This window comes from Fistularia commersonii, chromosome 30 (genome assembly GCF_037954325.1).
Source record: "Fistularia commersonii isolate RoL2024-O1a breed Wild chromosome 30, RoL_Fcom_v1.0, whole genome shotgun sequence".
NCBI classification, from domain to species: Eukaryota; Metazoa; Chordata; class Actinopteri; order Syngnathiformes; family Fistulariidae; genus Fistularia; species Fistularia commersonii.
This window is the reverse complement of record NC_141313.1, coordinates 8141853-8167777: the sequence shown is the minus strand read 5'-3', so window position 1 is coordinate 8167777 and position 25925 is coordinate 8141853. Positions and strand designations below refer to the sequence as shown.

Here is a 25925-nt window from a genome sequence, read left to right as displayed (position 1 = left end):
TGCCGGGTTGGAAGAAGTGAATTTCCTCGCATGAAAGCAAAAGTAAGACCGGGAGGAGGGGCGTGGGGGGTTAAAAAAAAGCAGCGGAAACATCCAGGTGGGTTAGCATGACGATAGAAGTTGGCGCTCCCGTAAAAGTCTAAAAGGTGAATGTATGAAAGAAGAGTCACGGGGGGGAAAGGGGAAGAGATACGCGCATGAGAAAGCTGTGGGCGCGACTGCTAATGTGTCGTATGGGTGAAGCCGGGAGTCTCCCAGGCCTATAATTACAGCGCGGTGGGAGTGAGGCTGATAAGGGGCCTGGGGATATCAACGTCACGGCGAGACAAGCGGGGGAGAGGTGAACAGAGGTGGGCAGAAGAGAGGGGGATGTAATATAAAGAGGGGCGCAACGTGATATCTTATCAAACGCCGGCTTCGCTCACCGACACCGCTATTTCATTTCCTCCCCTGCTACTTATCTAATGACCCCGACGGCACGTGAGCGTATTTATACACATACACACACACGTGGGAGCGCGCAAATACGCGCACGTGTGAACCGAGGGTGAAAATCCACACGACATTATTGGTTAGGTACTTTTACCCGGTAATAACTCACTTGTAACACAATCCCGGTTTCCCGCAGCTCTCGCGGAAAAGCCCCGCGCCCGTGTTAGCGTACGCACTAGGAAGGCGGTAAATCTCATTTTGGTACCGCGGCGAGACAAGAATCTCTCGATTGACTGCAGGCCTCGGCGGAATACAATGGCGGCTGAATTGACGAGCGGATTTAAAGCGAGATAAATCATTAAATACAGTGTCGTTGTAAAGCACAAACACGGGAGAGCCTTTGAACGCGCCGCGCATCGGCCCCCACGGCCTTGCGGAATAAGCGCTTGTCGAGAAAGGACGATTTGTCGGCGTAAAGGCCGAGCAAAGAAGCAAAATTGTGAGTGGAAGGTAAAAAAGACACAGCAAAGTGCCGGCTTCCTAATTTGGGATTAAATGTAAATGTTTTTCTTCAAGTTAAAGTTTTACATGTGAGAGATTTGGCAAGCTCCCCCACACGTATCCTGACCCTCTGGTTTGTTTCAAACCATCCAGGAAATAGACCCAGCCTGGATTGTTTTGGTTTCGCCTGCTCCCGCTTTTCATTTCCGTGTGACCGGAGTAGCGGAAAATCACTGCTGCATCCTGCCGGCCAGGAACGGCGTCGTGGCTTTTCTACTGGCACGGGTTTATAAAGGAACAGCCCGCCGTGTCACTCTTTCTCGCTTATTAGACGTCGGTGAACCAACCCGACGACCGAACTCTTTCCCTTTAGTCATCTTCAAATAATAAACCTGAGCAGGTGGCGATTCCTGTAAACAACTCAGGATATCAGATAAAAGAGACGCATTATTATGACCAAGATGTATCGTGATATTTCTGCTTTAAAATCAAAATGCACTGCCGGGATACAAAGACCGATTCGATACCACAGTCTTATCTATTTTTAATTTTTTTTCTCTTCAAGTTGATCAATAATGCTATACACATCACTCAGGATGAATAAAAACTGATGCAGGCATACGCATTGGGCATAAAAAAATAAAGACTAAAAAAAAAGCTATACAAAACATTTATGTAAAATACATTTCTAAAGTAATTTCTAAAATTACATTTTTATGTATATGTCATTTGAAATGATTTTTTTAAATTTAATTATATATATATAATGTATACAATGTATATGTGCGTATGTATGTGTGTGTATATATATATATAAATGTGTCTGTATGTATGTATATGTGTGTGTGTGTGTATATGTATGTATACATGTATGTATATATATATATATATGTATAAATCCAAATAATTTTGATTATCTCCATATAGGGTTGGGAGCAGAGGTGTGAAGGAGTGCCGGGCGTGATCCCAAACACTCGCACCGCGCGATCCGACAGCAACAGGCTCCTGTGAATACCCTCCGACGGGGTCGCTGCGACAAAAGCCGTTACATATTCATAGTCCTTGGGAAAGTGAATGGCGTGGTTCCTCCCGTATCGCGGAGTTCCGTTGCCATGGGGACACTGAGACAAAAGAAAGTTAGGAGGGATTCGTCCTTGGCGCCCAGTTGTGCAACGCCGGAATGAGATTTGTCGAGCCGATGTAGACAATCTGACGTCACCTTCCCAGAGGTTCTGCCTTCATGCTCGGGGGTCATTTCCACTGAGCGTTTGAACGAGAGCCTCCATCCTGATTGGCTGTTGCCACTTCCTTATCGCGAGATAGCCACATCTCAAGCCCAATGGGACCTTTACCGTTGAAATCTCAGCGCCTGCCCCAGTAGCCACTCGTCCTCGTTTCTTAGAAAGTAATCCAAGCCAGACGAAGGTTCAAATCGGATTTTAGCAACACGTCATCGTGCGACCGGATCCATTATTAAGAGCACGGTTTAAAAGCCTCGTTTATAAATGTTCCTGCATGGGGTTTCAGGCCAAAAGATCGGGCTGCGACAAATCGCGTCGAGTTTTTTTAGCTTCAAAATACACCATAGATCCCAATTCGACAAGCGAGAGTTCACGGGTCGGGCCCGATACACCGCGTACAAGCCGACGCGGTCAACGCAAAGTTAGTCGGGAATGTTTGATTCAAACTCCTGAACCGGCCAATGGTGGGCGATGACTGAGAGCGAGGGATGGGGGAAAAAAAAAAAAAAAAAATCACCCAATGATGTCAGCAGACCGCATATTCCTGCGCAGTCATTGGGCGTTCACCTCACAGCAGAACAAGGTTCCTGGTTCAATTCCAATTCAACTGTCTTTCTGCACGGAGTCTCCGTGTGTCTGCATGGAGTTTCCTCCGGGTTCTCCGGTTTACTCACGAAAACATGCTCATCAGAGGACGAGTGATATCGATAATAACTGAATGATCGATTATTCAAATACAAGCTTCTCAGGGCGAGGGGTTATTTTTTTGACATCCAATGTGAAAGCTGTATGACTCTCCCCCATATTATTTCAAGAACTCCGCCAGACTTGAAGAGTCGACAGGCGGTCATGACGACGACGCCGCGACGTCTCCCGCTGACGTAACCTCTGCCTCTCGGGCGCGTTCCGATCTCCCGACATCACCAGGATCGCGGCGGTGATTCGACACGCTCGGAATGTAAACACCTACCGCCGGGCAACACGCGACGTCAGGTGGGTACAAATACGGGCGCCCTGAAAATTATAGCCCAAGCCAGTCTGATATTTTTAGAGCATAATACGCTTATTGGATTTATCAATTCATTCATTCATTCAAATCGCATACAGTGCACTCACAGTTGTGTGTGTGTGTGTGTGTGTGTGTGTGTGGGTTGGGGGGGGTTCATCCCAGTTGATCACATATGGAGACATGCAACCAATCACTCACATCATTTGGAGATCATTCACTTATTCATTCACGCGCCATTTAGAGACAATCAACATCCACTCGCGTCTTTGTTAAAGTTCTCGGTCGTCCAGGTCACGGCGAATTCTCGCCGAAATCTTTTCGTCATGGCAACAGAACTGAAGAAGCCTCTCGGAACATCTTACGCCAAAGAAAATCAAGTCCAGTTGTCACGATAAGAAGATTTTGACAGGCGTTCACTCTGATCCATATGCCGTTTGGAGACCTAAAATCATGAACTCCTTCATTCATGCCTCCTATAGAAACATACCAACTCAACCCCTTGCTTGTTTCGTGACTGCGGGAGGAAGCCGGAGAACCCGGAGGAAACTCCAACCGCCAAGACGTACGACAACAAGAGCAAAGAAGCGAGCGAGGGGTCGCGGGGAGAGTTCATCGGCTACCGGCGGTGCAGAGAGCCTGACATGTTTCAAACGGGGTGAGTGAGGATGAGGAGGAGGAAGCTCACGCCGCTGACAGAGTATACGTGTGTGTGTGTGCGTGTGTGTGTGTGTGTGTGTGACGGCATTGTCCATACCCGGCAGTGAGGCTCCCCTCTCTCACCATCGAGTGAACAGAGTTTAGAGGTCTCAACCCCTCTTGAGCGGCCGGGGGGTGGATTTAGCATTTCACAACCCCACCGGGGGAGTGAGGCTGGGGGTGAAACGTGAAGGAGGAAAGAAAAAGAAAAAGAAAAAGAAAAAGAAAAAGAGTCGTTCATCCCGGGACTGATAGCAGCGGGTTGAGGAATCATCTCCCTGTGTTTAGTTGGAGCTGATGAATTTATTCAGTGCTTTTTTTTTTTTTTCGTAAACTGTGTTGGGGATAAGGGGTCATCTTGTGTTTATTGAAAAACAAAAACACACGCCTCAAAGTGGCCAAATTAGAGGAATGGGAGTCACTGCGCTGGTGAAAGGGGGGAGGACACACACAAGTTTGGGGAGGGGGCACTTACACAACAACGTGTGAGTTTCCACCAGCAATGGGAAATAGCAGCGTTGGTTTAATTCACCCCTCAACACACACACACACACACACACACACACACACACACACACACACACACACACTTCGTGAAGCCTGTTATGTAACCTAAGCACTGCCTCACAACAACTAGAAACCTGCTAGAATCCTGCCTGTGGTGAATGTTTACGTGAGGTGGACGTGACTCGAATATCGCAAGTTTCCTCCCCGAAGCGTCCGCTCGCAAAAAACTTCGCCGGCGGCTGTAATAACGGTGTAGTAGCGGCGTAATAACGGTGTAATAACGGGGTAACAAACATGTAACAGACTGCGCAGGCGAAGTTGGCCTCATGTGAGTTCGGGTCACGGATAAAAGTGCGCTGCAAGGTAGCGTGAATTCGGCAGGGCTCTACTGGGGGTCTAAAAGGGGGTGGAGGGTTCGGGGGGAGGGGGGGGGACTCACCTGCGAGACCAGCGGAATAAGCGTCTGCTCCACCGAGCGAGTTTTGATTTCCAGACCGGAATCAAAGTTGCTGTTGCCGCACGGAGATGAAGCCATTCCCGCCGAGCAGCCCCTGCCTGCCTGGCGTGCACACACACACATACACACTCACGCACACGCACACACGCACACCACACACACTCACACACACACAATGCACGCTGCTGCTGAGTTCACTTCACCGAGATCCTCCCTCAGAATCGCTTTCCCGCGCCGAGGGTCCTCACTTTGGCGTGCACGGTGTTTCTTCTTTTACCGGCTCCTTCTCTCTCTCTCTCTCTCTCTCTCTCTCGGACCCGCTCCGGTTCCGCGGCTGCGCCCGCTGACGTCCATGTAGTTACTCAGCCACGGCGGGGAGCGGACTGCAGCACACCACTGGGGGCAACCGCACACACACACACACACACACACACACATGCACACACATGCACACTCCTCTCTCTCCTTTTCTCTCTCTCTCTCTCTTTCTCTCTCTCTCACACACACACACATGCATACGCGCTCGTTTGTGCAGCTCATCCAGTAGCAGCTTAAACACAGTTTAACAAAATGGGACTGAAGAGTTCCACTTCATCCAAAGCTGGATTTTAGATTCTTTTCTTATTTACTATCCGGGTGTTCTTGGACCCCTTGTCCTCCTCCCCATCGCCTTCCGTGGTGCCCCCGCTGAGGGGCCGCTGCGGTGGTTCTGAAGATCGATATCAGCCGCAGACCCGGGATTACTGGAACTCCAACCGCCGGATCCGTGATCTCTCCGCTGACCCCGACGCCGCTGCCGCCATCAGCGTGCGATTGTGCGAATGCTTTAATGCTTTTCGGTGCAAAGCGCTTTGAAACCCCGAGGTGCGAAAGCGTGTGTAGAAGTTCAGAAATCTTATCCAAAGTCGGGTAAAATTGACTTTCGAAACCGAAGGCGGGGGGAAAAAAAAAAAAGTCTGTATGTCCCAGTCACCCGTGCTGAGGCGGCGTTGTAGACACACCCGTCAGGGCGTCCAGCTTTTGGAAAGCAGTGCTATTTTGAGAAAAAAAACATCAGTGTCCGCATATTGCAAAAGATGTCCTCTTTGTCTGGAAACAACCGAAAACCCGAGGAAACACGTCAGACGTCCAGAAACAGAAGCCTCCTCTTTTTCTCCTTTTCAGTTTGTATAGAAAGGGAAGAAAACAAGTTGATGCAGCCGGTGAGTCAGAGGTTTTCTGAGGTTTTTCTTTCAAAACCCTCACTCTAATGTATCAGTATATAGATATATATATGTATACTGCTCAAAAAAATAAAGGGGAACACTTGAACAACACAATGTAACTCCAAGTCAATCACACTTCTGTGAAATCATAGTGTCCACTCAGGAAGCAACACAGATTCATTTTGACTTGTTTTAAGGACATTACATCAAAGTTGGATCAGCCTGGAGTTTGTTTTTACACTTTAATTTTGAGTGTGATTCCTAATCAGACCTCCATGGGTTGATACAATTGATTTCCATTGATCATTTTTGTGTGATTTTGTTGTCAGCACATTCAACTGTGTAAAGAGCAAAGTATTTCATAAGAATATTTCATTCATTTAGATCTAGGATGTGTTTTTTAAGTGTTCCCTTTATTTTTTGAGCAGTGTATATATATATATATATATATATATATATGTATATATAGATTAGATAGAGATATAGATAGAGATAATGTTTGAATTAACATTGAATGGTCTGCGCTTATTCAGCGCTCTCATAGCGCTTTGCACTGGTTGCATTCACACTCACACACATGGGCAGCCACGCAAGGCGCAAGGTTTAGCGCCTTGCCGAAGGACACTTTGGCATGCAGACAGAGGTGTGGTGGGAGGCGGAAGCACCGACCTTCCGATTGGAGGATTAGACACTCTTCCAGCAGTGCCACGGCTCGGATGAATATATATATTTACAATCAGCCCCTCCTGCAGTGAGGTGCATTCACTGCCCGCTACAAAAATGAGCACTTCACATAATCGTGCGACAATGCGGGCAACGTCGGCAAATATCGTCCGGGCGTTCCGTGGTTCGGCGGGAGAAGGTTGATTTTCTCCTGAGATTGTCCCGAGTGACGGGAATACAAATTTACGTTGTAAATCTAAAAGGAGAATCAAGGCAGAGGAATGGTGCCCTTTGGTGAAGGAGGCCCGAGGCCATTGATCGTCTGCGATTTCCAAATCCACAAGGCGAACGCTTTAACTGACCGGAATACACAAGTAACTTTGTCTTAGTGGAGGAATTCATTTCCTCGCGACCCCGGGGCTTCCTTGCCTGTCCAAATCACCGAAATGTAAGTGTCGGGGCCGGGGATCGCTTTTACAAGCAATACTTTGCATGGAAGTGAACGATAAGATGTAAAACAACCAGAGAAAAAGGCAAAGTAGACAGTGAGCAATTTGGAATATCTATAAGTTGAAGCCTGAGACTTCCCCTCTTTGCTGTCAGCACCCCCCCCCCCCCCCACACACACACACACACCACACACACACCACACACCCCAGCTTACACCAAACAGATCTGGAGATAAGGAAAAGGGGTAATAGTTGAAAGAGACCATAAATGCCAAAGGGAATAAACCCGAGCATCAGCGATTTCCACATTAGACATGTTTGTGCATTTCGCCCATATCTAAATATTTTGATGCGGTCGGATTATTTCATTTTTTTTGGAAGCCCCCGAAAGTACGATGGGATGTCTTTTGCATCGGCTTCAAGCATCAAAAAAAAAAAAAAAATTTTTTTTGCAACTCCTTTCCTCCAGAATACATGAATATTTAAATTCTCTTCCCTTCAGTGGTTTTAAGACGCCTCCTGGTTCGCTTTCAAGTCCACATTGGAAGTGCTGGCAACTCAAGTCCCGTGTTGTAACACTTAGCCACAAACGCAAAGAGCGTCTGTCTCCTTCTCACCTTCACTTAAACGTGTCCATACGACAAATAAAACAAGGCTTGTATTTCCTCTGCCTCCCTCCTTTGGATTACCATGGGCTTATATTAAGTCTTTTACGTCTGTGTCTTGTATTTGTGACTATATACAATGCTTGAGGACACTTCATGGTCATGCAACTTTGTGCGAAAAAAAACATCTTTGTATTAGTAAATGTGCTCAACGGATTATACCTCTAAAACAAAATTCATTTGTGATGTCTCAAATTGAAAGATCTAAATGAAGATGAAAACCTGGCTGGCACAGAGGTGCAGTGATTCGTCTCACAGCAAGAAGGTCCCTGGTTGGATTCACAAAAACATGCAGCAGGTGAATTGGAAAATAATTGGGAAAATTGCCCCGAATGAGCGAGTGATGGATTGATGGATGGATGGATGGATGGTTGATTGGCACAGTTTGAATGGTTGTATTTCTATATGACATGTGAATGTGAGAGTCTATATGAGATATGAATGTAGGAGTCAAGGGTTTTATGTCTCTTTTTGACAGTGAATGGTTAAATGTCTTTTTATGAAATGTGAATGAGAGAATGAATGTTGTTTATCTCTATAAAACATGTGAATGGGCGGGTGAGGACAATCTAATGTGTGAATAGGAACAAATGGTTGTATTTCGCTATAAGCCCTGATGCTGTATGGTTCTATATGACATGTTAATGAAATAGTGAATGGTTGTCTATGTATCGTGTGAATGAGAGCTGGGATAGGCTTCAGCCTCCCGCGACCCTGAGTGCAGGATAAGCAGAAGAAGATGAATGAATGAATGAATGAATGAATGAATGGGAAAACCCTTTTTGGGCAGTCAGATTCTCCTCAAACATCATTTTGCACGCAGCACAAAGTGCAGGAACAATTTGCAGGGGTGCTGTAACTAGCGACGGGTGCTTTTCCCAGTTGTGTCAGTGTGGGGAGGACGCTGGGAGAGCAGTCCTCAGTCATTCACATTAGTTTCCTCCAACATGAAGGACACAAACAGAAGAAAAAACAGCTGATCTTCATTGACTCGCCCCCACGCGAGAACTGTAGACCAGACATCCCCGCCCCCCCCGGACTTTCTGCCGGATCGACACTTTTACCAAATTGCACGCTACTTCAGTCAAAGTTTGCACGACGCAGCAGACAGCTGAGAGCGGACGCACAAAAAGGCACTGTGGCACTTAGTGAGGGCCTTCACCCGCTGCCTAATCATCAACTACGGTAGCTAACACTGTGTCAGCAGTGAGACAATGGCAGTGAGTGTGTGTGTGCATGTGAAATCTATGTAAACAGGGAGGGTTAAACTAAAGCATAGCTCTGGGGTTTTTAAATAAATACTGGCTTGGAGCTGACAGAAAGCTTTGACACACACACACACACACACACACACACACACACACACTGCATCATTGTACAGGCATGCAAGCAGTTCGGCTGCTATGAGCTCACAGCCTTTTGTGCTACTTTGATGAACAGCCCTTCCACTAACCAGATAACATCTCTGTATTCTGCTAATCTGCTCCGAGGCTCCCTTCCCAGCTGTGAGACGATAACAAGCTCCGCGCCACTCTTTTGCATTGTGTGCCGCGGCCACTCGCGCCGGGCCAGCCGAACCCTGCTCGCGGCAGATAAGTTCAAGACGCGGAGTAAGACGCATCCTGGAAATGCTACGGCGGAAGTAAACATATTGGTTCCGATACACGGACGGATCACGTTCCTGCTGAGGCTGCTAGTCCCAATCCGTGCTCCCCGCTCGGAAAAAGTCCCTCATTTGTTCTGCAGCGTTCTATATTTTGACACGTTGCCTGCAGTTTCCTGATGGCACATTACACTCTCACTATTTACCCTCAAGCAAGAAGCCCCTGCAGAGTCCAAGGGGTTTCACTCTTGTTGCGAAGTGCGTGCTCACTTGCCCCTCTAATGCCCCCCCCGGCTCTGGCCTTGCCTTCCAGCCATCCACTCCCGGGGCAGGATCTATATATCTGCAGCTCGCATCTATCTCTTTTTGCTGGACGGGCTGATATTGGAGATTTTAGGGATGGTTTGGGATAGAAAGCTTGAATGAGCACTCAGGCTGATGTGAAGGCACGTTAAGTGTGCAGTTATCAGCCATGTTTTTTTGCATTGGTGTGTGTAGTCAAACTTGTAAGTTTAAGTGTCTGTGTGTGCTTAAGGCTGTAATTTTAACACCTGCCTTACGCCTGCGGGGAAAGTGTGACCCCCAGAGCAGCGGCGACTGCAGAGGCCTTACTGGGGGTCAGGGGTCAAACTGAGGTGGAAGGTCCTCTTCGGGGTGCTTTATTCCCCCCCACCGCCACCACCACCACCTCCCAAGTACCTCACCTGGCAGTTTATAATATTAGCTGATTTCAGCAGGGTCTGATTTAAAAGGTTTGTTTACATGACGCCCGCCAGCACTTATAAAAACAGGGTAGACCTCAGCAAGCAGACATTAAGTGCATAAATTAAAATAAATATCTTTCATTCCCTCTCAGTGTATTGCTAATTAAGTTCCTGTTTATATAGCATATACTGTTTAGCATATTACATGTAACATATTGCGTGCGACATATTGCATTTAGCATAAAGTACATAACATAAAGTTCATAGCATGTAGCATATAGCACATAGAATAAAGCATGTAGTATATGGTATATGGCATATAGCAGGTTGCATGTTGCATATTATAACATTTAACATGTAGTATATATAACATAGTACATTTCAACCCCACACTATCCTGTTCAAAGAGCGCCTGCCTCTTTCCATGTGTTTTGTCAGAATTTGTACCTTTTAATAACTTCTATTTCCCTTTTTTTGAGTGATAAGTGGGACTTTACAAAGCCTGGGGCCGACCCTTTGGGTCCATCCTGCACGTGCTTTGCTTCTTGGGCGGGGGACATGGAATTCTATTGTTTCTGTGTCATTGATGTACTGATAAATGAGCTAATGTGATTATTTATTTTCTGTTGCTACATGTGAGGTCTGCTGTTTGGTGGGCTTCAAAAACAGAAAAAAATCCTCAAACAAACACACTGACAGAGATGAAACCTTACATAAAGAATAGCCAGAGCAATGTTGCTGATGGGGGGGAGGGGTATCATTTTTCTGTTTCGCAGATGATTTTATATCATCACGGACCGTCACACGTACAGATCGGGATCCGGCCTCCGCTCTGCATCCTTGTCTGCAAGCTGCTGCGTCCGTCTGAGATGACAAAAACATCACAAGACTATTTCTGTGTTGTAAGTGGGCCTGGAAAAGCACAGACGTGCGTATTTAAAAACAACACAGCTGCGAGCCAGACAATGGATTTCTGCAAAATGCGATCATTAGCAAAACCTGTAATGGTATAATTGCCATATCATTTCGTGGACATGTTAGGCTCGACTACTGAAATCAGCCCATGTCGACATGAGTGACGGAAGAGCGTTCAATAAAACTAAAATACAAAATCCCTCAGAGACTCTCAAGCGTCTTCCGTCTCCTCGAGACATGTATTTCCATAAGAATTAACTTAGTCATCGGGATTCACTAAATTACGGTCCGGTCTCCTGAGCAGCCTTGGGCGCTCTGAGTTGTTCAAGAACTTACAGAAAGCACAGAGAAGTTAAAGACTTAATTAAGAAGAAGACATTTGGAGAATATTACTCACAATATAAAACATTGCAAGATCCCAAAAAACACACTCGAAAGTCAAGCACAATTGTCCGTTGATCCTCTCCCAAATTGTAATGATGAATAGGTATAATAATAGATTCATATCAAGCATATGGATTTTTTTCTGCCAAAAGTTACCCTGCTTTTTAATTGCCTTAGATATTTACCTGCTCCAGCCGCTCCATGACCTTTAGTGCAGGATAAGCGATGTAGATGATGAATAAGGATAAGGTAAGGCTTTGAAATGATCAAGGAGATTATGAGAAAATACACAATATTGAATGTCAACAGTGAAAAAGTTCTTTTGTGTATATTTGCGATCTAACATTTGTGCCAAAAAACAAATACTGAGATATTCAAAAGTGAGGGGAAGAATTCCAACCTTGGACCTCGAGTAAGACCTTGTCGCACCTGCAGGGAGAGCAATTTAATCAATTGACAAATTCTGAGATGCAAAAGCAAGGTTCTGTCTTTGGAGCATCTCCCATAAAAGCCCATCTTTGTCCTCTGCTAGTGTAAGACCCTGAAATCGCCACATTGGATCAAACTAATCCCGCGTTATGTAAGCCGTTACAGATATTTTAGCACAACAGCGTGACGCTGGAAGCAGGACCCAGACAATCGAGACGTGTTTGGAAGATGCAGCTGCCGCTCCTGAGACGAGCCAAAGATGGTCTCCCGCGCGGAGAGGTCGTCGCACCCTGCCAAATCTGTCTAAATCTCGTATTACGGAGGCTGAGTGAGGACAGCAAGACAAACACAATCTATTCTCTCCCCACGCTGATGACAGCGTGTCACTTTTGTCTTTGTCACGCACACACACCGCAAGCCCGTGTGGTCGAGGAAACACACCCCTCCTTACTTACATCATTTAATCTATCCCTGTGTGTCTATGTTCCATTCTCATTGATGGGAATGTCTCAAGGGGCTTTGCGGATGCTACACACACACATGCACACATGCATCCCCCCCGCTGATCGTGTCAAGTGTGTGTCTGGAAACTCTTTGTGACACAAGTGACGCCTCAACCTTTGAAATCCAAAAGGCCCAAGGGCTTTTTTTCAACAAGCAAGGCTGGCTGGCGCTGGCAGCGAGCTCAGCTGCGACCGGTCACCCCCAGTCAGCACTCGCACAAGCCATAATATAGCCTGACACGGTGTGTGTGTGTGTATGTATGTGTGTGTGTGTGTGTGTGTGTGAGTGTGTGTGTGTGTGTGTGTGTGCATCTTGGTTGTTGATGGAGCATTTCAAATTAATCCAGAATGTCATTACTCATTAGAATAACTGCTGTACATTTAATCTGGTGGTCTTCGCCTTCATTAGAAAGCCAAAGGGACGCAGACACCAAGGTTAAGAGTAAATAGAAAATTCATTTCAAAGATCATTAACATAATACTTGCTAAAATGAACAATATTACACTGAAGGATTTTAAGAAATATCACCTGCTATTGTGAGAGTTAGGTAAAAACACAGGGTTCGATTAACTTCAGTGGACCAGGAAGGTTGAGCAGTCCAGTGTATTGTCAAATCATTTGAAGAAAGTGACAGTAAGATTAAATAATAAAATAAATAAAAAAATCGTGTAGTAATTTTAGTTTTCAATTGCGCAAAGCTGCAGATGAAAAATCCAGGCCTCCAAAAAGGAACGGTGGGTGAAAGGGTGGTCAAACAAGGACTCAACGGTACTTGTACCTTGATTGTTCCCCCTTAACTCCTCTGGTGCATTGTAGTGAGGAAAATCATTTAGAACTGATTATTTGATTGGTAACAATCAATTGAAGTTCTAAATCAGTTCTAAATCATTTTTTAAAAGACTTTTTTAGGGACTTTCTTGAATCTTTTGCAGTTGATTTTATGATTTCAGTTCTTTTAATTCATTAATAATTGTGGATAATTATTATTATTTTATGGATAATTTATGGATAACAAAAGTTAAATTTTTTGAAAGTTGTAAGTAAAACCATGAAGTTCTTATATTTTTTTTACAAATGCTTGCTATAAAAGGAGGGCTTCCTGTTTATTATTATTGTTTATTTTACTATCCATCAGGCTGAATATAAACTGATGGAAGGCTACTGCTTTTTTAACTCTCTTTCTCTATCTAGCGGTCATAATGGAGCATTGCAGAAAATTGAATATGTGTGATGGGTTTGTTCGATAGACCAATGTCGGTCTATTGTATAAAAATATACCAAAAAAACCACATTCTTCAAGTTAAAACTTTTATGCAAAAATAAACATTTTTATGATTTTATGTCGGTTGCTGGCAGAGCGGCCGCAGGCGGAACCTTTGTAAAGTGCAGTTGTTCTACTACGGACACATTTAGTGTAACTCCAACGGCTCGGATTCCAAAATGGCGGCGCCCGTGTTCGAAACATGCCATGTCGCTTGTTGTGCAAACAGGACTCCCCACGTCGTTTCTTGGGGTCGCGGGTGGACCATCGCCTTCGGGACATGCAACTCCGTGGCTCTGTACGACCCGCAGGTACTTAGCTTCCCCGCGGGCTCTTTCAGAGCTAGCCGCCGCTAGCTTATAACTAGCTACAACGAAGGTGCCGGTAAACACATGTTTGGTTCGGAAGTAAACAACATCCGTTTGCTTAATTTCAAATGTATTTGTTTTTTTTTATGTATTTTTGTTCAGGCCAGAAGAGTCGTGTCCTTGCTGAACGGGCACTCAGGCCGGGTCAATGCCGTGCAGTGGGTCCACAGGGAGGACTGTGGTGAGTTCCGAGGCGTCCTGGGGAGTCACGACCGGAAATGCGTTTGTTGACATCTGTCACGGTGTTAATGTGAGCGCGACGCCAGGCTGTCTCGCTATTCTATCCACTCGTAAACACCATACCTACGGGTGGATGTGTCTGCGTGGGTGGGGAGGGTTCAAGGCACTCCACACACACACACACACACACACACACACACACACACACACACACATACACACACACACACATGCACTTAAAAAGTCAATTATGTACAGTCATTCCGCCACTTCAAATCAAAACTAAAACCACGGCCCATTCTATCCGACATCAACTGCTCGGTCAATTTTATACACACACTCACACATATGGATATATGCCATTTTGTTACTTTTATTGTTTCTTTTAAATTTGTACTTTGTGTATATGTCTGTGAACTTAAGTGTAGATTTAGACTCACCTGAAGCAGTGGTTGAAAGTAAATCAGTCCTGTAACCACAAACTCTTAACTTCTTAGTAATGTACTGTACTGCGCTGTTATTGTAACCTTTTGCTTTTTCTTATGTCTTGTTGTGTCTTTCAATTATCTGCCTAGGGACTGCGGATGTAAATTAGCATTTTTGCTATAATCTGGCATATTTACGCCTATTAGATGCGTCTGAATGGATGTTCATTAATGTGCACTGTCCCTATCAAAAAAAAAAGACACTTTTTAATAAAATGTATTGTTATTATCAATTTTCTTTGTTTTTTAAACTGCGCTATGTTTCAGATCGAAGGCTGCCCATTTTTATTTTTCTGACATGGTGGAATCGCCTGGAAACTAATGTGTTTGTTGTTGTCGGGGCAGCTAGGCTCTCTCGCTTGAAGATGAAAACAGTATTCGCAAAGATGAGCGGTTACTGTCGCTCACCTGTTCCTCCATCCACCAGCTCAAGAGACACACCTGGTGTCAGGGGGCTCCGACCGCCGTGTCATTGTCTGGAAGGCTCAAAACGGCGAGGTAAACAGAAAACACCATCTGTCATATCAATGTGTCGTTCTTTCGGCTCTAAAAATTCCCTCTGCATTCCCCAGTACATCCAGTCTGCTGAGTGCAAAGGTCACACCGAACCTGTCATCGCTGTGGACGCCATCTATGTGGACGACACCCACGTCCTGGTGGCCTCGTCCGCGTCAGACGCCACCGTCAGACTGTGGCTCTGCAATGACGCCAAAGATGGTAGGAGATGAAGAAGAGCCTGTCAGTTGTAGGTGTTGTGTTTGCTGAAATCATGATATTTTATGCGAAACAGAATTGGCCTCTTTCGTTAGCTACATTGTTAGAGGGACACTAAATCACTGGAAAAAAAAAGTCAGTTTTTTTTCCTGGTGCTTCGAGTGTTCTCCTCTAGCGGGGTTTGTTGCGGTCTGAGTGGCTGAGCTGCGGAAGTGTCGCCGTGGAGATGCCTGCTGTCTCTTAAACACAATGGTGGCTGAAAACACTGATTTCTCTTGTGCTCAAAGTACCAAAAAGTAGCATTCGCAAAACTCCAGCTAATTTAGGATGTGTTAACTTCTGAGCCCCCTTTTTTTCATATTTCTCAACAATGGAGGAGGACCGTAGAGGTAAAAGCAGGCACTCATACTCTCTTTTGGATAAGTGCCTGCTTATGTTTAGTGTGTGCCACAGGAGAATGGAGTAGCTGAAAACACACCGTTATTTTTGTGTGTGCTTCCTGCTCTCTTTAAAAAATTCCCACTGGGACAAATAATATCCGTGTCATTTCTCAATACTGTTCTTTCCCATTCCAGAATACTCTCTGCCCTCTAGTGACCATTAAGGTGCACTGCACAACGCAGAGGAGTGATCCTCCTTGCTGCAGCGCCCTCGTGTTTGTTTGTCCTGTTTGACCATTTGGATTTCTACTCAGCCGAAAACATTTGGCTGATTCCTTCTAATGGTGCTGCCAGCAGGGATAGGAATTTTGTGTAGAAGTGTTCGTCTAACCTTTGAGTCTGTCTGGCAGAGACTGTGCTCCTTAAATTATAAGACATTGTCATCCTATTGTACTTTTGTTGCAGGTTTTATTAAACACAGGTTATAATTCACATCAACTGAAAGACTACTACATATAGTAGTACTGCTATGAGGACTGAACAGTACAGCTACAAATGCAAATACTGCTGAAGTAGTCACAAGTGGTTGTTAACACTGCCTGCATGTCGACAGGAAGGAGCATTCAAACCCCCGCTTCTCAGTGCATCTAGATTATAGAGGAAGGTTAGGAAGCTTTTAGATGCAATATACAATTTTTTGAAAAGCATGATTGACCTCTTGACCAGCTGGGATGTTTGATTTGATGACCCACCAGCTGCCAAGTGATAGATAGGGTCAGGAGGTTTGAAACACGAAAGCAGGCCAATGCCTGTTGCGCTTTTCAATGGATTCCAGACTTTACAGTCAGACGGATTCCTTTAGGATCTGCGATCGACGCAGGCCAAGATCCCGGCTGCAAGCCGAGGTCGAAGGCAGGCAACGTGCTCAGACAGGCACCAAGGGGTGTTGTAGATGTAGACGTGAAGGGGGGGAGGAGGGGATATTAGCAGTATTTTTTTGAGGGTGAAATGTGATGCCTTGGTTTATAGTTTAACATAAAGTCAGAGGGCTGAAATTGTGCTGGATGACATATTGATACAAAAGTCATCTTCTATCTGAGGTCTCCTTTTTTTATTATTTTTTTCTAGTTAAGATGGGCTGAGCTTTGCCGCGAAGACCCAGTTTTGTCATTGTTGATTTTTTTTTTTTTTTTTTTTTTTTTCCACGAGAATTTTTTTGGAAAAAAAAAAAAAAAAAAAAAAACAAACAAGCAAGAAATCCCTCAAAACATCTCGCAGAAAATACTTGAAGCCTTCCCTTTACAGTATCTGACCGACAAATAAACAGTAGTCCGTGTTCGGGCGCTAGACCTTTTGGGGGCGGTGCGGCGCAGGAGATAGAGCGATCGTTTTTGGAATTAAACGTTCCACTTTTGATTTCCGGCTCCTCCTAGTGTGTCGTATTGTTGTTGAGCACACCACTGAACCCCTAACTGCTCCCCTGGCGCTGACGTACGGCAGCCTACTGCTCAAGGTTTAAATGCATGGCACGAATTTCCCCAAGAGGGATTAATAAAGTATAAAATATTATGATTATTATGAATGGACTGATAAATCTGTGAGAACTGGCAGAAAAAAAACACAGTGGGGCTTCGTTCTTCCTTGTGCTTTGGAAGCACAGTGCTCCTTGCGGGAGTCAACAATTCCCTGTATCTAAATGCACATCGTCATTTATAGGGGGAGGGAACATCGAAGGCCTCAGAGTATCTTGATATTGACGTTTCTTTCCCACATCGCCGAGCAATGTGCCGATAGTCTGGAAAACGCTTTGTGAAGTACTTTCACGGCCATTGTCGAGGAGGGAGAGATAGCGGAGACTGTCGAGCAGCCCTCCTTTTTCTCCGGCCGTGGGATGAAGGGCTCCGTCCACCTGCCAGACGCTGTTTTGACAGCCGGCGGGCTTGTGCAGGGGGATCGGGGTGCCACCTCAGTCGGGTAAAACCCGCAAGCTCGACTGACGGGAGACATATTTCCTCACCGTGCACGAACACCTCCGCCGTCGCTTTTCCGTACTCAAGCTGAGTTCATTTTGGAATGTAACACATCTGCTGGGTGTTTCGCGCCAGCGTTCCTAACAGACAGTTGTGTCTCCGTGTGTTTCCCCAGCCGAGTGCCTCCACACGTTCTCCATCGGCAGAGCTTTTGTGATGGACGTGTCTCTCTCCCTGTTACCAGGTAGCAAAGGTAAGGCTAAGCCCTTCCCTCCCTACACCCGGGCCTCTGTGCCACCTACCCCCGACAAATGCACACACCCACAACCCTGTCATTCATCTTAATTTGCCCCACTGTTCTCATGTGTGTCACTGCACGCCATATCCACGGCGCCGCGTGTGTTTGAAGTGTCCGTGTCATTTAGACTCTACTTCATAAGCCTCTTGACTGTTTGACGCCGCTTTCCAGCTTATTCCCCTTTTAAAAAGCAGGCTGGAGATGGAAACACGTGTGTGTGTGTGTGTGTGTGTGTGTGTGTGTGTGTGTGTGTGTGTGTGTGTGTGTGTGTGTGTGTGTGTGTGTGTGTGTGTGTGTGTGTGTGTGTGTGTGTGTGTGTGTGTGTGTGTGTGTGTGTGTGTGTGTGTGTGTGTGTGTGTGTGTGTGTGCGAGAATATGATCGAAATCCCTTTTCTCTTGCAGTTCCCATCCTGGCCTGCGGGAGCGATGATTCGAAAGTGCATTTGTTTGTGCAGCAGGACAACCAGGTGAGGTCCCGTCAATTCTTGCTTCTGTTCCCTCTTAAAACTCTGTCTCTCAAGTTGGAGACAGCGTTTTATCTCTTGGCTTTAACCCCTGACAGTTTCGGAAAGCCATGTCCCTGCACGGACATGAAGACTGGGTTCGCGGCGTGACATGGACGTCCATCGGTGAGTTTTACTGCCTGATGTAATGACCTTTTCACTCAACACGCACGCCACCCCAGTCCTTTGTTACAGCGCGGGCTGAATGATATGAAAGTACAATATATCCTCGCTAGAGGTGTCTGATCTGACTTTTAAATAATTCATTTATTTAGAAGTCAGGACACTCTTGCAAATCCTTCCCTCCCTCCAAAATCATTTGTTACCCAGTCGATATGTTTTTTTTGTGGCTGAACCTGAAGGTTATTGATCGAAGAATCACCCACTTCATGTTCTTTTAATGATTTTGAAAAAAGTCAAAATGCACAGAGAACACAATGAGGAACTTAAGATAAAAAACAAACAAGATATATATTATATGGATACAATTATATTATATATTATATATTACACCATGCATGTGTTTGTATCCTCATCAATATGCTGTTTATGTACATATTTATTGTGTTTTGTGTGTATGTTTTGCTATTTAGTTTTTCTCAGCAGCAAAACACAAAATCTGCCAATTTTGAGCCTTTAAACAAGTCCTCCACGTCGACCCGCCTTCTGTGCCGGCCCATACGTTCGCAACAAGGCGGCAGATTCGACGTGGGGCTCGACTTCAGCGCGCAACCCTCTTCAAGGGCACTTCATTACGGCTCCGCTCAGGCTGCGTAAAAGCCATTTCATCTCCTCAACCGTCCCTCTTCACCAACACCCCCCCCCCCTTTCCACTTGTAGTCTATGACCCACTCCAAGCCGCCCGGCCGCTAGACAACAGTCGGACAAGTTTCTCTGTGAAACACCCCAATTGGAGAGATGACGCCCCCTCTTCCCCTCCCGTGTGATTGGACATAAATAAATCACCCCCTTCTTCTGTGACCTTGCAGATGGCAAATAGCAGCTGGTTTATCATAGCTGTTAAACAGGGGTTAAGAAAATGCTACCCCTTTTTCCAGTTTCTTGTTCATCCCAATCAAACTGAATAGCAGATTTGATGCAGCCCTGCTAATAAACCCCACATCACACATTAGCCGGACACTTTCCTTTGAATCCTTGGTATGTTGTCGGACTAATTTCAGGACAGTGGGGCTACCATACTCCACGTACCATTTCCGTCTGTGTGGAGCTTGCTTGCTCTCCTGCGTGGGTTCTCCGGGTTCCCCCCAAAGCCCCAACTGAAAGGCACTTTCTCACTTTAGGAAGTTTGTGAACGGAAGAAATAAGAATGCTTCAACCCATCTGATAGTCCATGGTTATTATTCCCGCCATGCAAAGCAGGAACGTGGCGGTTTGTTTTTGAACGTGGTGCTTAAGGTGCTCGTCATACCAGTACCTACCGTGGTCCCTCACTGCCTGTGGTTATGCAAAACTAAAAGGTGCCCCTGGAGGCGGGTAATTCCTCCAACTAAATTGGAGCAGGTCATTTCTTAGGACTTTTCTGTCTGAAATGTGACCTTGACTAGCACCCAATCAAGGGTGAACCCTGCCTCCCATGCAGTGGCCGCTCTGATTAGCTCCAGTATTCTCGGACCCTGTGTGCTGGCCCACCGATATTAATAATAAATGAATGGCGAACGTTCGGGTGTTTCCAATAATGGAAATATGGACTGCATTAGAAATGCTGTCAGCCTGAAGTCGATTAAACCACACATGACGACATTTCTCCCCGGCAACAACAACAACATCGGCGGGCGGCGTGGCGTGCCTTTCAGAAGGGGGAAGGTCTTTCAGTCTGCGCCCGTCTCTGGTTCAGGTGGGGAGCTGTTACTGGCCAGCTGTTCACAGGACTGCCTCATCAGAGTGTGGCGGCTGCGCGCCAAGTCTGGGACAGACGCCCGCGCAGAGGACGACCGCACCGTCATCAAGATGAAAGAGGACGTGTTCGAAGCGGAGGAGAGAGGTGAGCGGACTGGGCCGTATGATACAAAGGCTCGTAATTAAAAAGAAGCGTCTTTTCAAGGGCATTACATATGGATTTCTGGCACCTAGCGGGTTCTGGCTCCGCCCTTCGAGTGTTTATCCCAAAGATACACATCATATCTGGAGAACATCTACCCTATAATCCGAGCTAGCTCGCTCTTATAAATATCCTTTAAATGTCATGTTGATAAGTCCACATCCACCTGTCCTCAGTGTTTGCCGTTATCCTGGAGACGGTCCTGGCAGGCCACGACAACTGGGTCTACGGCGTCCACTGGCACCCTCCGTGTTACAGAGGTATTGGGGAAAAGCAAAAACGTACCGCATCCTGACATTTCTCCAGATTCAGAACACACCGGTGTAGTAAAGTAACCATTACATCATGCTAAGTATATCACCCATGTATGTGCTCGTATTTGCATGTATGAGCTGCACAAACATCTCTCCAAACAGGAGAGAAGCATTTCACCTAACACAAAATAAATGCACGCACACACACGCAACCAAATAGCCACTACAGAAGCATAAACATACATACATTCATTTCATTGATATATATATATATGTATGTATTATATGTATGTATTATGTATATATATGTGTGTGTGTGTGTATATATGTATACATTTAGATTGAGTGGAGTGGTGTTGGTGGTTGTTTTTTTTTCTAAATGACGTAATCTAGCATTTTTTTAAATTTTCTTCATATACATCACGTGTGATATGATTGGAAAAAAAAAATATACAGTTAAATTCACAAAGGTATAAAGAGGGCAGCACAGTGGCGTGCTGACTTTGTAGCAAGAAGGTCCTGGTTGGAGGGCCTTTCTCTGTGGGATCTCCATGTTCTCCCCATGTCTCTGGACTCTTGCGATCTAAGGACATGCAGGAGATTTCATTAGAGACCCTAGATTGCCCAGTTGTGTGAATGAGAGCGGTCGTATGAATGATTTTATGTCTCCATATGTGGCTCTGTGACAGTCCAGGGTGAGCCCTGCCTCTTGTCCCATGACAGCTGGGACTGGCCTGCAGTACAGGATAAGCAATATAGATAATGAATGGATGCTTGAATGAATGAACTTTCAGGCACTGGTTGTCTTCCTCCTAAACAATAGAGAAATATGAACAGTGTGAAATGAAAATAGGGATCAACAGCAGCCACTTCAGCTTAGCTTCATCGTAATTGGAAGCTCCTAACCCCTTCCAGTCCCTCACAACAAGACAGCTGGGATAAATGAATTGAATGTATGCCTATTATCTGCGTTCTACTCTTATCCCTTCTCACTTGGACAGCACTTTGACGGAAAGGGTCTGATAAAAATATGATTAATCTATATTCTCTTGAAATACTGCGGTACAGTGCATTAAAAGTTTTTAGAAATCATTCACCGCCAAAAACTCACCGAAGCTCTCGTAAAGGAGTAAATGTCAGACATTTCTGTATTTCGCAGAGTTTCTGCAGGCTTTGCGTCAAGGCTGTGCCAGAATCTGACAGCTTTTTGTCAAACGCAGAATCAAAACTTTTTTACCTCAGAAATCTGATGCGATTACCTCAGAGCTCATATTCCATTTAGTCCCTGCAAGAAGCGGATCGTTATTGGTTTATTTTTTTGCTCGTGGTCCTTCTCTTGCACGGATGCTGGTCCACATGTTGCAAGAGCAGAGGGCCACTGGCAGGCCCACCTAAAGTGGAGATAGATAGATAGATAGATAGATAGATAGATAGATAGATAGATAGATAGATAGATAGATAGATAGATAGATAGATAGATAGATAGATAGATAGAGAGAGAGAGAGAGAGAGAGAGAGAGAGAGAGAGAGAGAGAGAGAGAGAGAGAGAGAGAGAGAGAGAGAGAGAGAGAGAGAGAGAGAGAGAGAGAGAGAGAGAGAGAGAGAGAGAGAGAGAGAGAGAGAGAGAGAGAGAGAGAGAGAGAGAGAGAGAGAGAGAGAGAGAGAGAGAGCTGGTTTTGATCAGCAATGGCACAAACAGCCCTGCACGACCATCAATCCACCCATGAGAAGCAAACCGTGTTTTGAACCAAAGTGGCGCTTTCAGCTCCGCTGTCCGCCATGAAAGTGCGTCGCATCGAGATCTTTTAACGTCCAGAGGAACTTCCTGTATGGTCCTTGTTAACACTGTATGTTGTCACGGATATCATTGGCCCTCTCACCCTGAAAGCAACGATTTACCTGAAGTATAGACCACTGGAGAGAAAGATGTGGATTTCAAGTGTTTTATTTCCGGAGCTGTGGTGGAGAATTCATACATATTACACATCTCTGCTTTCGTAATCAGGCATTAAACTTGCTGTCCTCCGGTCTTTGTTTTCATCCTTTTTTTTTTCTGTTTTTTTTTTTTTTTTGGCTCTTCCTCATCGTTGCTCTTCCTCGTCCCACGGTGTTTCGCTGCATCTCCTCAGATCCCTAATGCAGTCCCGCTGTCTGTGCGGCCATTTAAGATGCATGGAAATCCCAAAGCCTAACATTGCAAGACGTTCAAGCTTTGCTTTGAAACATGAATGTTTAAAAGGGGAATTCATCATTAGGCAAAGGTTTTTTTTAATACAATAACCTGATATATCAATTGACAATCCATATAGATTATATTGTAATTGGCTGAGTCATAAGTATCCAGTCCCATTCTCAACTGACCTCCATGCACGGGTCCCTGTCCCCCCGTCCCTCTCCCCAGCAGGTGGTGAGCTGCAGCAGCCCCTCCGTCTGCTCTCCGCCTCCATGGACAAGACAATGATCGTGTGGGCTCCCGAGGAGGGGTCCGGCGTCTGGGTGGAGCAGGTGAGTGCGGACCTGAATACAGATGAAGGGGTGGGTGGGCACGAGTGATGTGTCGCTCAGCGGAGGGAACCCAGAGCCGCGTATCAGATCCCCTCTCTGCTTCTGCCAGTGCGCTTTTCAGTCCCCTCCCCCACCCCAACCCCGCCCCGGTATCCTCCCTCCTCCTGTCAGAGCGCTGGCTTCAGTTTTCCACTCCCTGACATTGAGGCGTCGGGACCGGCCGTGATTGACAGTGATGAAGATGTGCAGAGGCCAGCGGTCCACAGTGAGTTTAGACAAGCAGGGGTTGTCCTCCGCCGTCCACCCTTCCATCATTCACTCAAGCCGGAGCCCCTTTCTTTTACGGCTCGCTCGCCACCCCGTTGGCCGAAGACACGTCAAGGCCCCGAGCAACGCCTTTCTCCGACCCCTCCCCCCATTCTCATATGTGTCCAGTACTTTCACCTCCCTTCCATCATCCCCCCCCCCGTCTCACTCCTCGTCTCGCACGTCTCCTTCCTCTGAACCCCCAGCAGCTGCCGTTCTGTCAGAATGGGGCTAAATTTAAACGCCAAGCAAAGAAAAAAAAGCATCTCTCAACCCGTCTGGTCACAAAGCTTTATTTTTCTTTTTAATAGGACCCGCGGTTTGTCAGGATTATTTCTGTGCATGTAACCATGCACAAGATACCGCCCTGGATGCGACCCAGGTCCCGACGCACCGCACACATGTCGCAGCGAGACAACGTCTCTTAGTGACGTCGATACATTTAATGCTAGCGCCAGAAACCCTGAATTCATGAATTCACAAGTTTAATTTGATAAGTAATGATGCAGTAGTACCGTTGGAGAGACATAAGCTTTGGTTAATAAATCATCATCAAACGACGGCCAACGATAGCAATACTCAAATGGACACCTATTTGGTACGGAATAGGAGAACTGCCTTTATATAGTTTTGCGGTCCCTCTGATGATAACATAACTGGGTATTTACATTCTGCATCAGTAATATTATTATTATTGGCTAACAAATTCAGTCTGAATCAAGTTGTGATAGGTCACTGCGAGGGTTGTCGAACGCCACCCTGGTTCACAGTCGAGGTTAACTCCTAGGGGGACGAGTCTGAGAGCAGCCCCAAACACCCAAACATCTTGGTCTCTTTGCATGTAGAGTCTCAATTTAGGATTTCGATCTCTCATATGGAAGGAAAGATACCCTAAAGCATGCAGGAGGTTTGGTGCAGACTTGCCAGGATTGCCCAGGCCTGTGAATGAGCGAGTGATTGGTTGTATGCCTAGATGACATGAAGAGAGCAGGAATGTTTGTAGGTCTCTATATGTGACTCCTTGATCGGTCCAGGGTTAAACCTCGCCTCTCATCCAGTCACGGCTTGGATAGGCTCCGACTGTGACCTCACCTGCTGGAAAAGCAGTGATAGATGATGAATGAATTTATAAATGAATGAAAAGATCCTGTTTCACCACCAGAATCTGTATCATATAATTATAACAATGCACATGCAAATCTAAAGATGCTGATAGAAATGATAATAACTCAGATCCTTGCCGGGGTCAACGGTTGACCTTCCTGTTGTGTGTAATTTCTGCCGCTGAAATCAGAGCCGGTTGTGTCCCGTGGACCTTTTAGAAAAGAAAAACACAGTTGTCACGTGTGTTTTGCGTGCCTTCCTGTCTCCGCCGAGAAGTCCCCCCCCCCCCCCGAGCAGGCTCTGTCTCTTAGCACTCCTGTTCCTGTGTGTGAGAGGTGGGAGTGCGCACAAATGACCGTGATACAATTTTTTTTGTTTGTGTGTGTGTGTGTGTGTGCACGCTCACCGCACTCTGTGATAGCACTTAACGCCGTGGAACGAGAAGCAAAGCAGAGGCCTCCCAGAGTCGGTCGTTTTCTCAGATCAGCTGTTATTTTGTACCGTAAATGTCATTTTGAGATGTCGTCACACCTGCGCTCGGCCCTTCAGCCCTCATCGGTCTGTCGCAGTTTATCTCAGAGCAGGGGGACAGAGAACGGACACAACGGGTGAAAACAGCTAATTTCCTATTCACCCTTTCATCAGCTGGGTTTAAAGATAAGCCTCCAGCATGTAGCATGCATCGGCGGCGTCATGTGACTTGCAGGCAGCGGATGTGACGGAGACCGGCAGACACGTCAGACGAGGTCAGAGGTCAGAATGAACGCGGTGACCAATTAAAGATGTCCCGACGCTGGCAGGGATGTGGCCGTCAAACCGCTGAATGTCCCTTCATCCCGCCATAAAGACCGAGGGCAGCTTCATAACGGGGTCATGCTCCAGATTCAGACCGGACCAGGGATGCGCTCACAAACCAAACTCATGTAGTACTCGCTATTTGCGGAGGCGCCGCAGACGCTCATCTATCGATCGGCTCCTTTGCTGGACCCTTTCAATCCCGGCGTTCACGTCCGAGGGAGGACGATTAAGGCCCGGAGCCGACAGCGTCACAGTTTCTCCTCGTCGGACAAAAGAGGAAGACGAAAAAAAGAAGAAAAGGCAGCAGCAGTCGATTGAAGTTGGGACTTGCATGACCAATCTCTCCCTGGCACGGACTTCTGTAATCACCTTTTTT

At 46.0% G+C, this 25925-nt stretch overlaps 2 protein-coding genes and 1 long non-coding RNA gene across 4 annotated transcripts in view; 2 read left to right on the top strand and 1 right to left on the bottom strand.

The window, feature by feature from the left end:
* ctnnal1 (catenin (cadherin-associated protein), alpha-like 1) overlaps positions 1-5716 on the bottom strand; it is a 73178-nt gene extending 67462 nt beyond the window's left edge. The window contains exon 1 of the mRNA XM_086177765.1: positions 4826-5716. Within this exon, the coding sequence (XP_086033891.1) occupies positions 4826-4966 (141 nt within the window). The 5' untranslated portion in view covers positions 4967-5716. The remainder of the gene's footprint in view (positions 1-4825) is intronic.
* On the top strand, positions 177-11007 carry LOC147216318 (uncharacterized). The gene is made up of 3 exons (XR_015109125.1): positions 177-3167; positions 3663-3838; positions 10909-11007. It is a non-coding gene; the product is annotated as an uncharacterized LOC147216318 (long non-coding RNA).
* Positions 11008-13797: 2790 nt separating this feature from the next.
* The window catches only part of elp2 (elongator acetyltransferase complex subunit 2), a 30072-nt gene continuing 17944 nt past the window's right edge, over positions 13798-25925 (top strand). Inside the window, exons 1-10 of one of the 2 annotated variants that reach the window (XM_086177668.1) lie at positions 13798-13936; positions 14096-14174; positions 15086-15156; positions 15231-15375; positions 17898-17975; positions 18423-18487; positions 18583-18649; positions 20379-20525; positions 20759-20842; positions 23241-23341. In XM_086177668.1, coding sequence (XP_086033794.1) covers positions 13805-13936; positions 14096-14174; positions 15086-15156; positions 15231-15375; positions 17898-17975; positions 18423-18487; positions 18583-18649; positions 20379-20525; positions 20759-20842; positions 23241-23341 — 969 coding nt within the window. In that variant the 5' untranslated portion in view covers positions 13798-13804. Of the gene's footprint in view, positions 13937-14095; positions 14175-15085; positions 15157-15230; positions 15376-17897; positions 17976-18422; positions 18488-18582; positions 18650-20378; positions 20526-20758; positions 20843-23237; positions 23342-25925 lie in introns of both variants that reach the window. The other variant, XM_086177666.1, reaches the window with a different exon arrangement.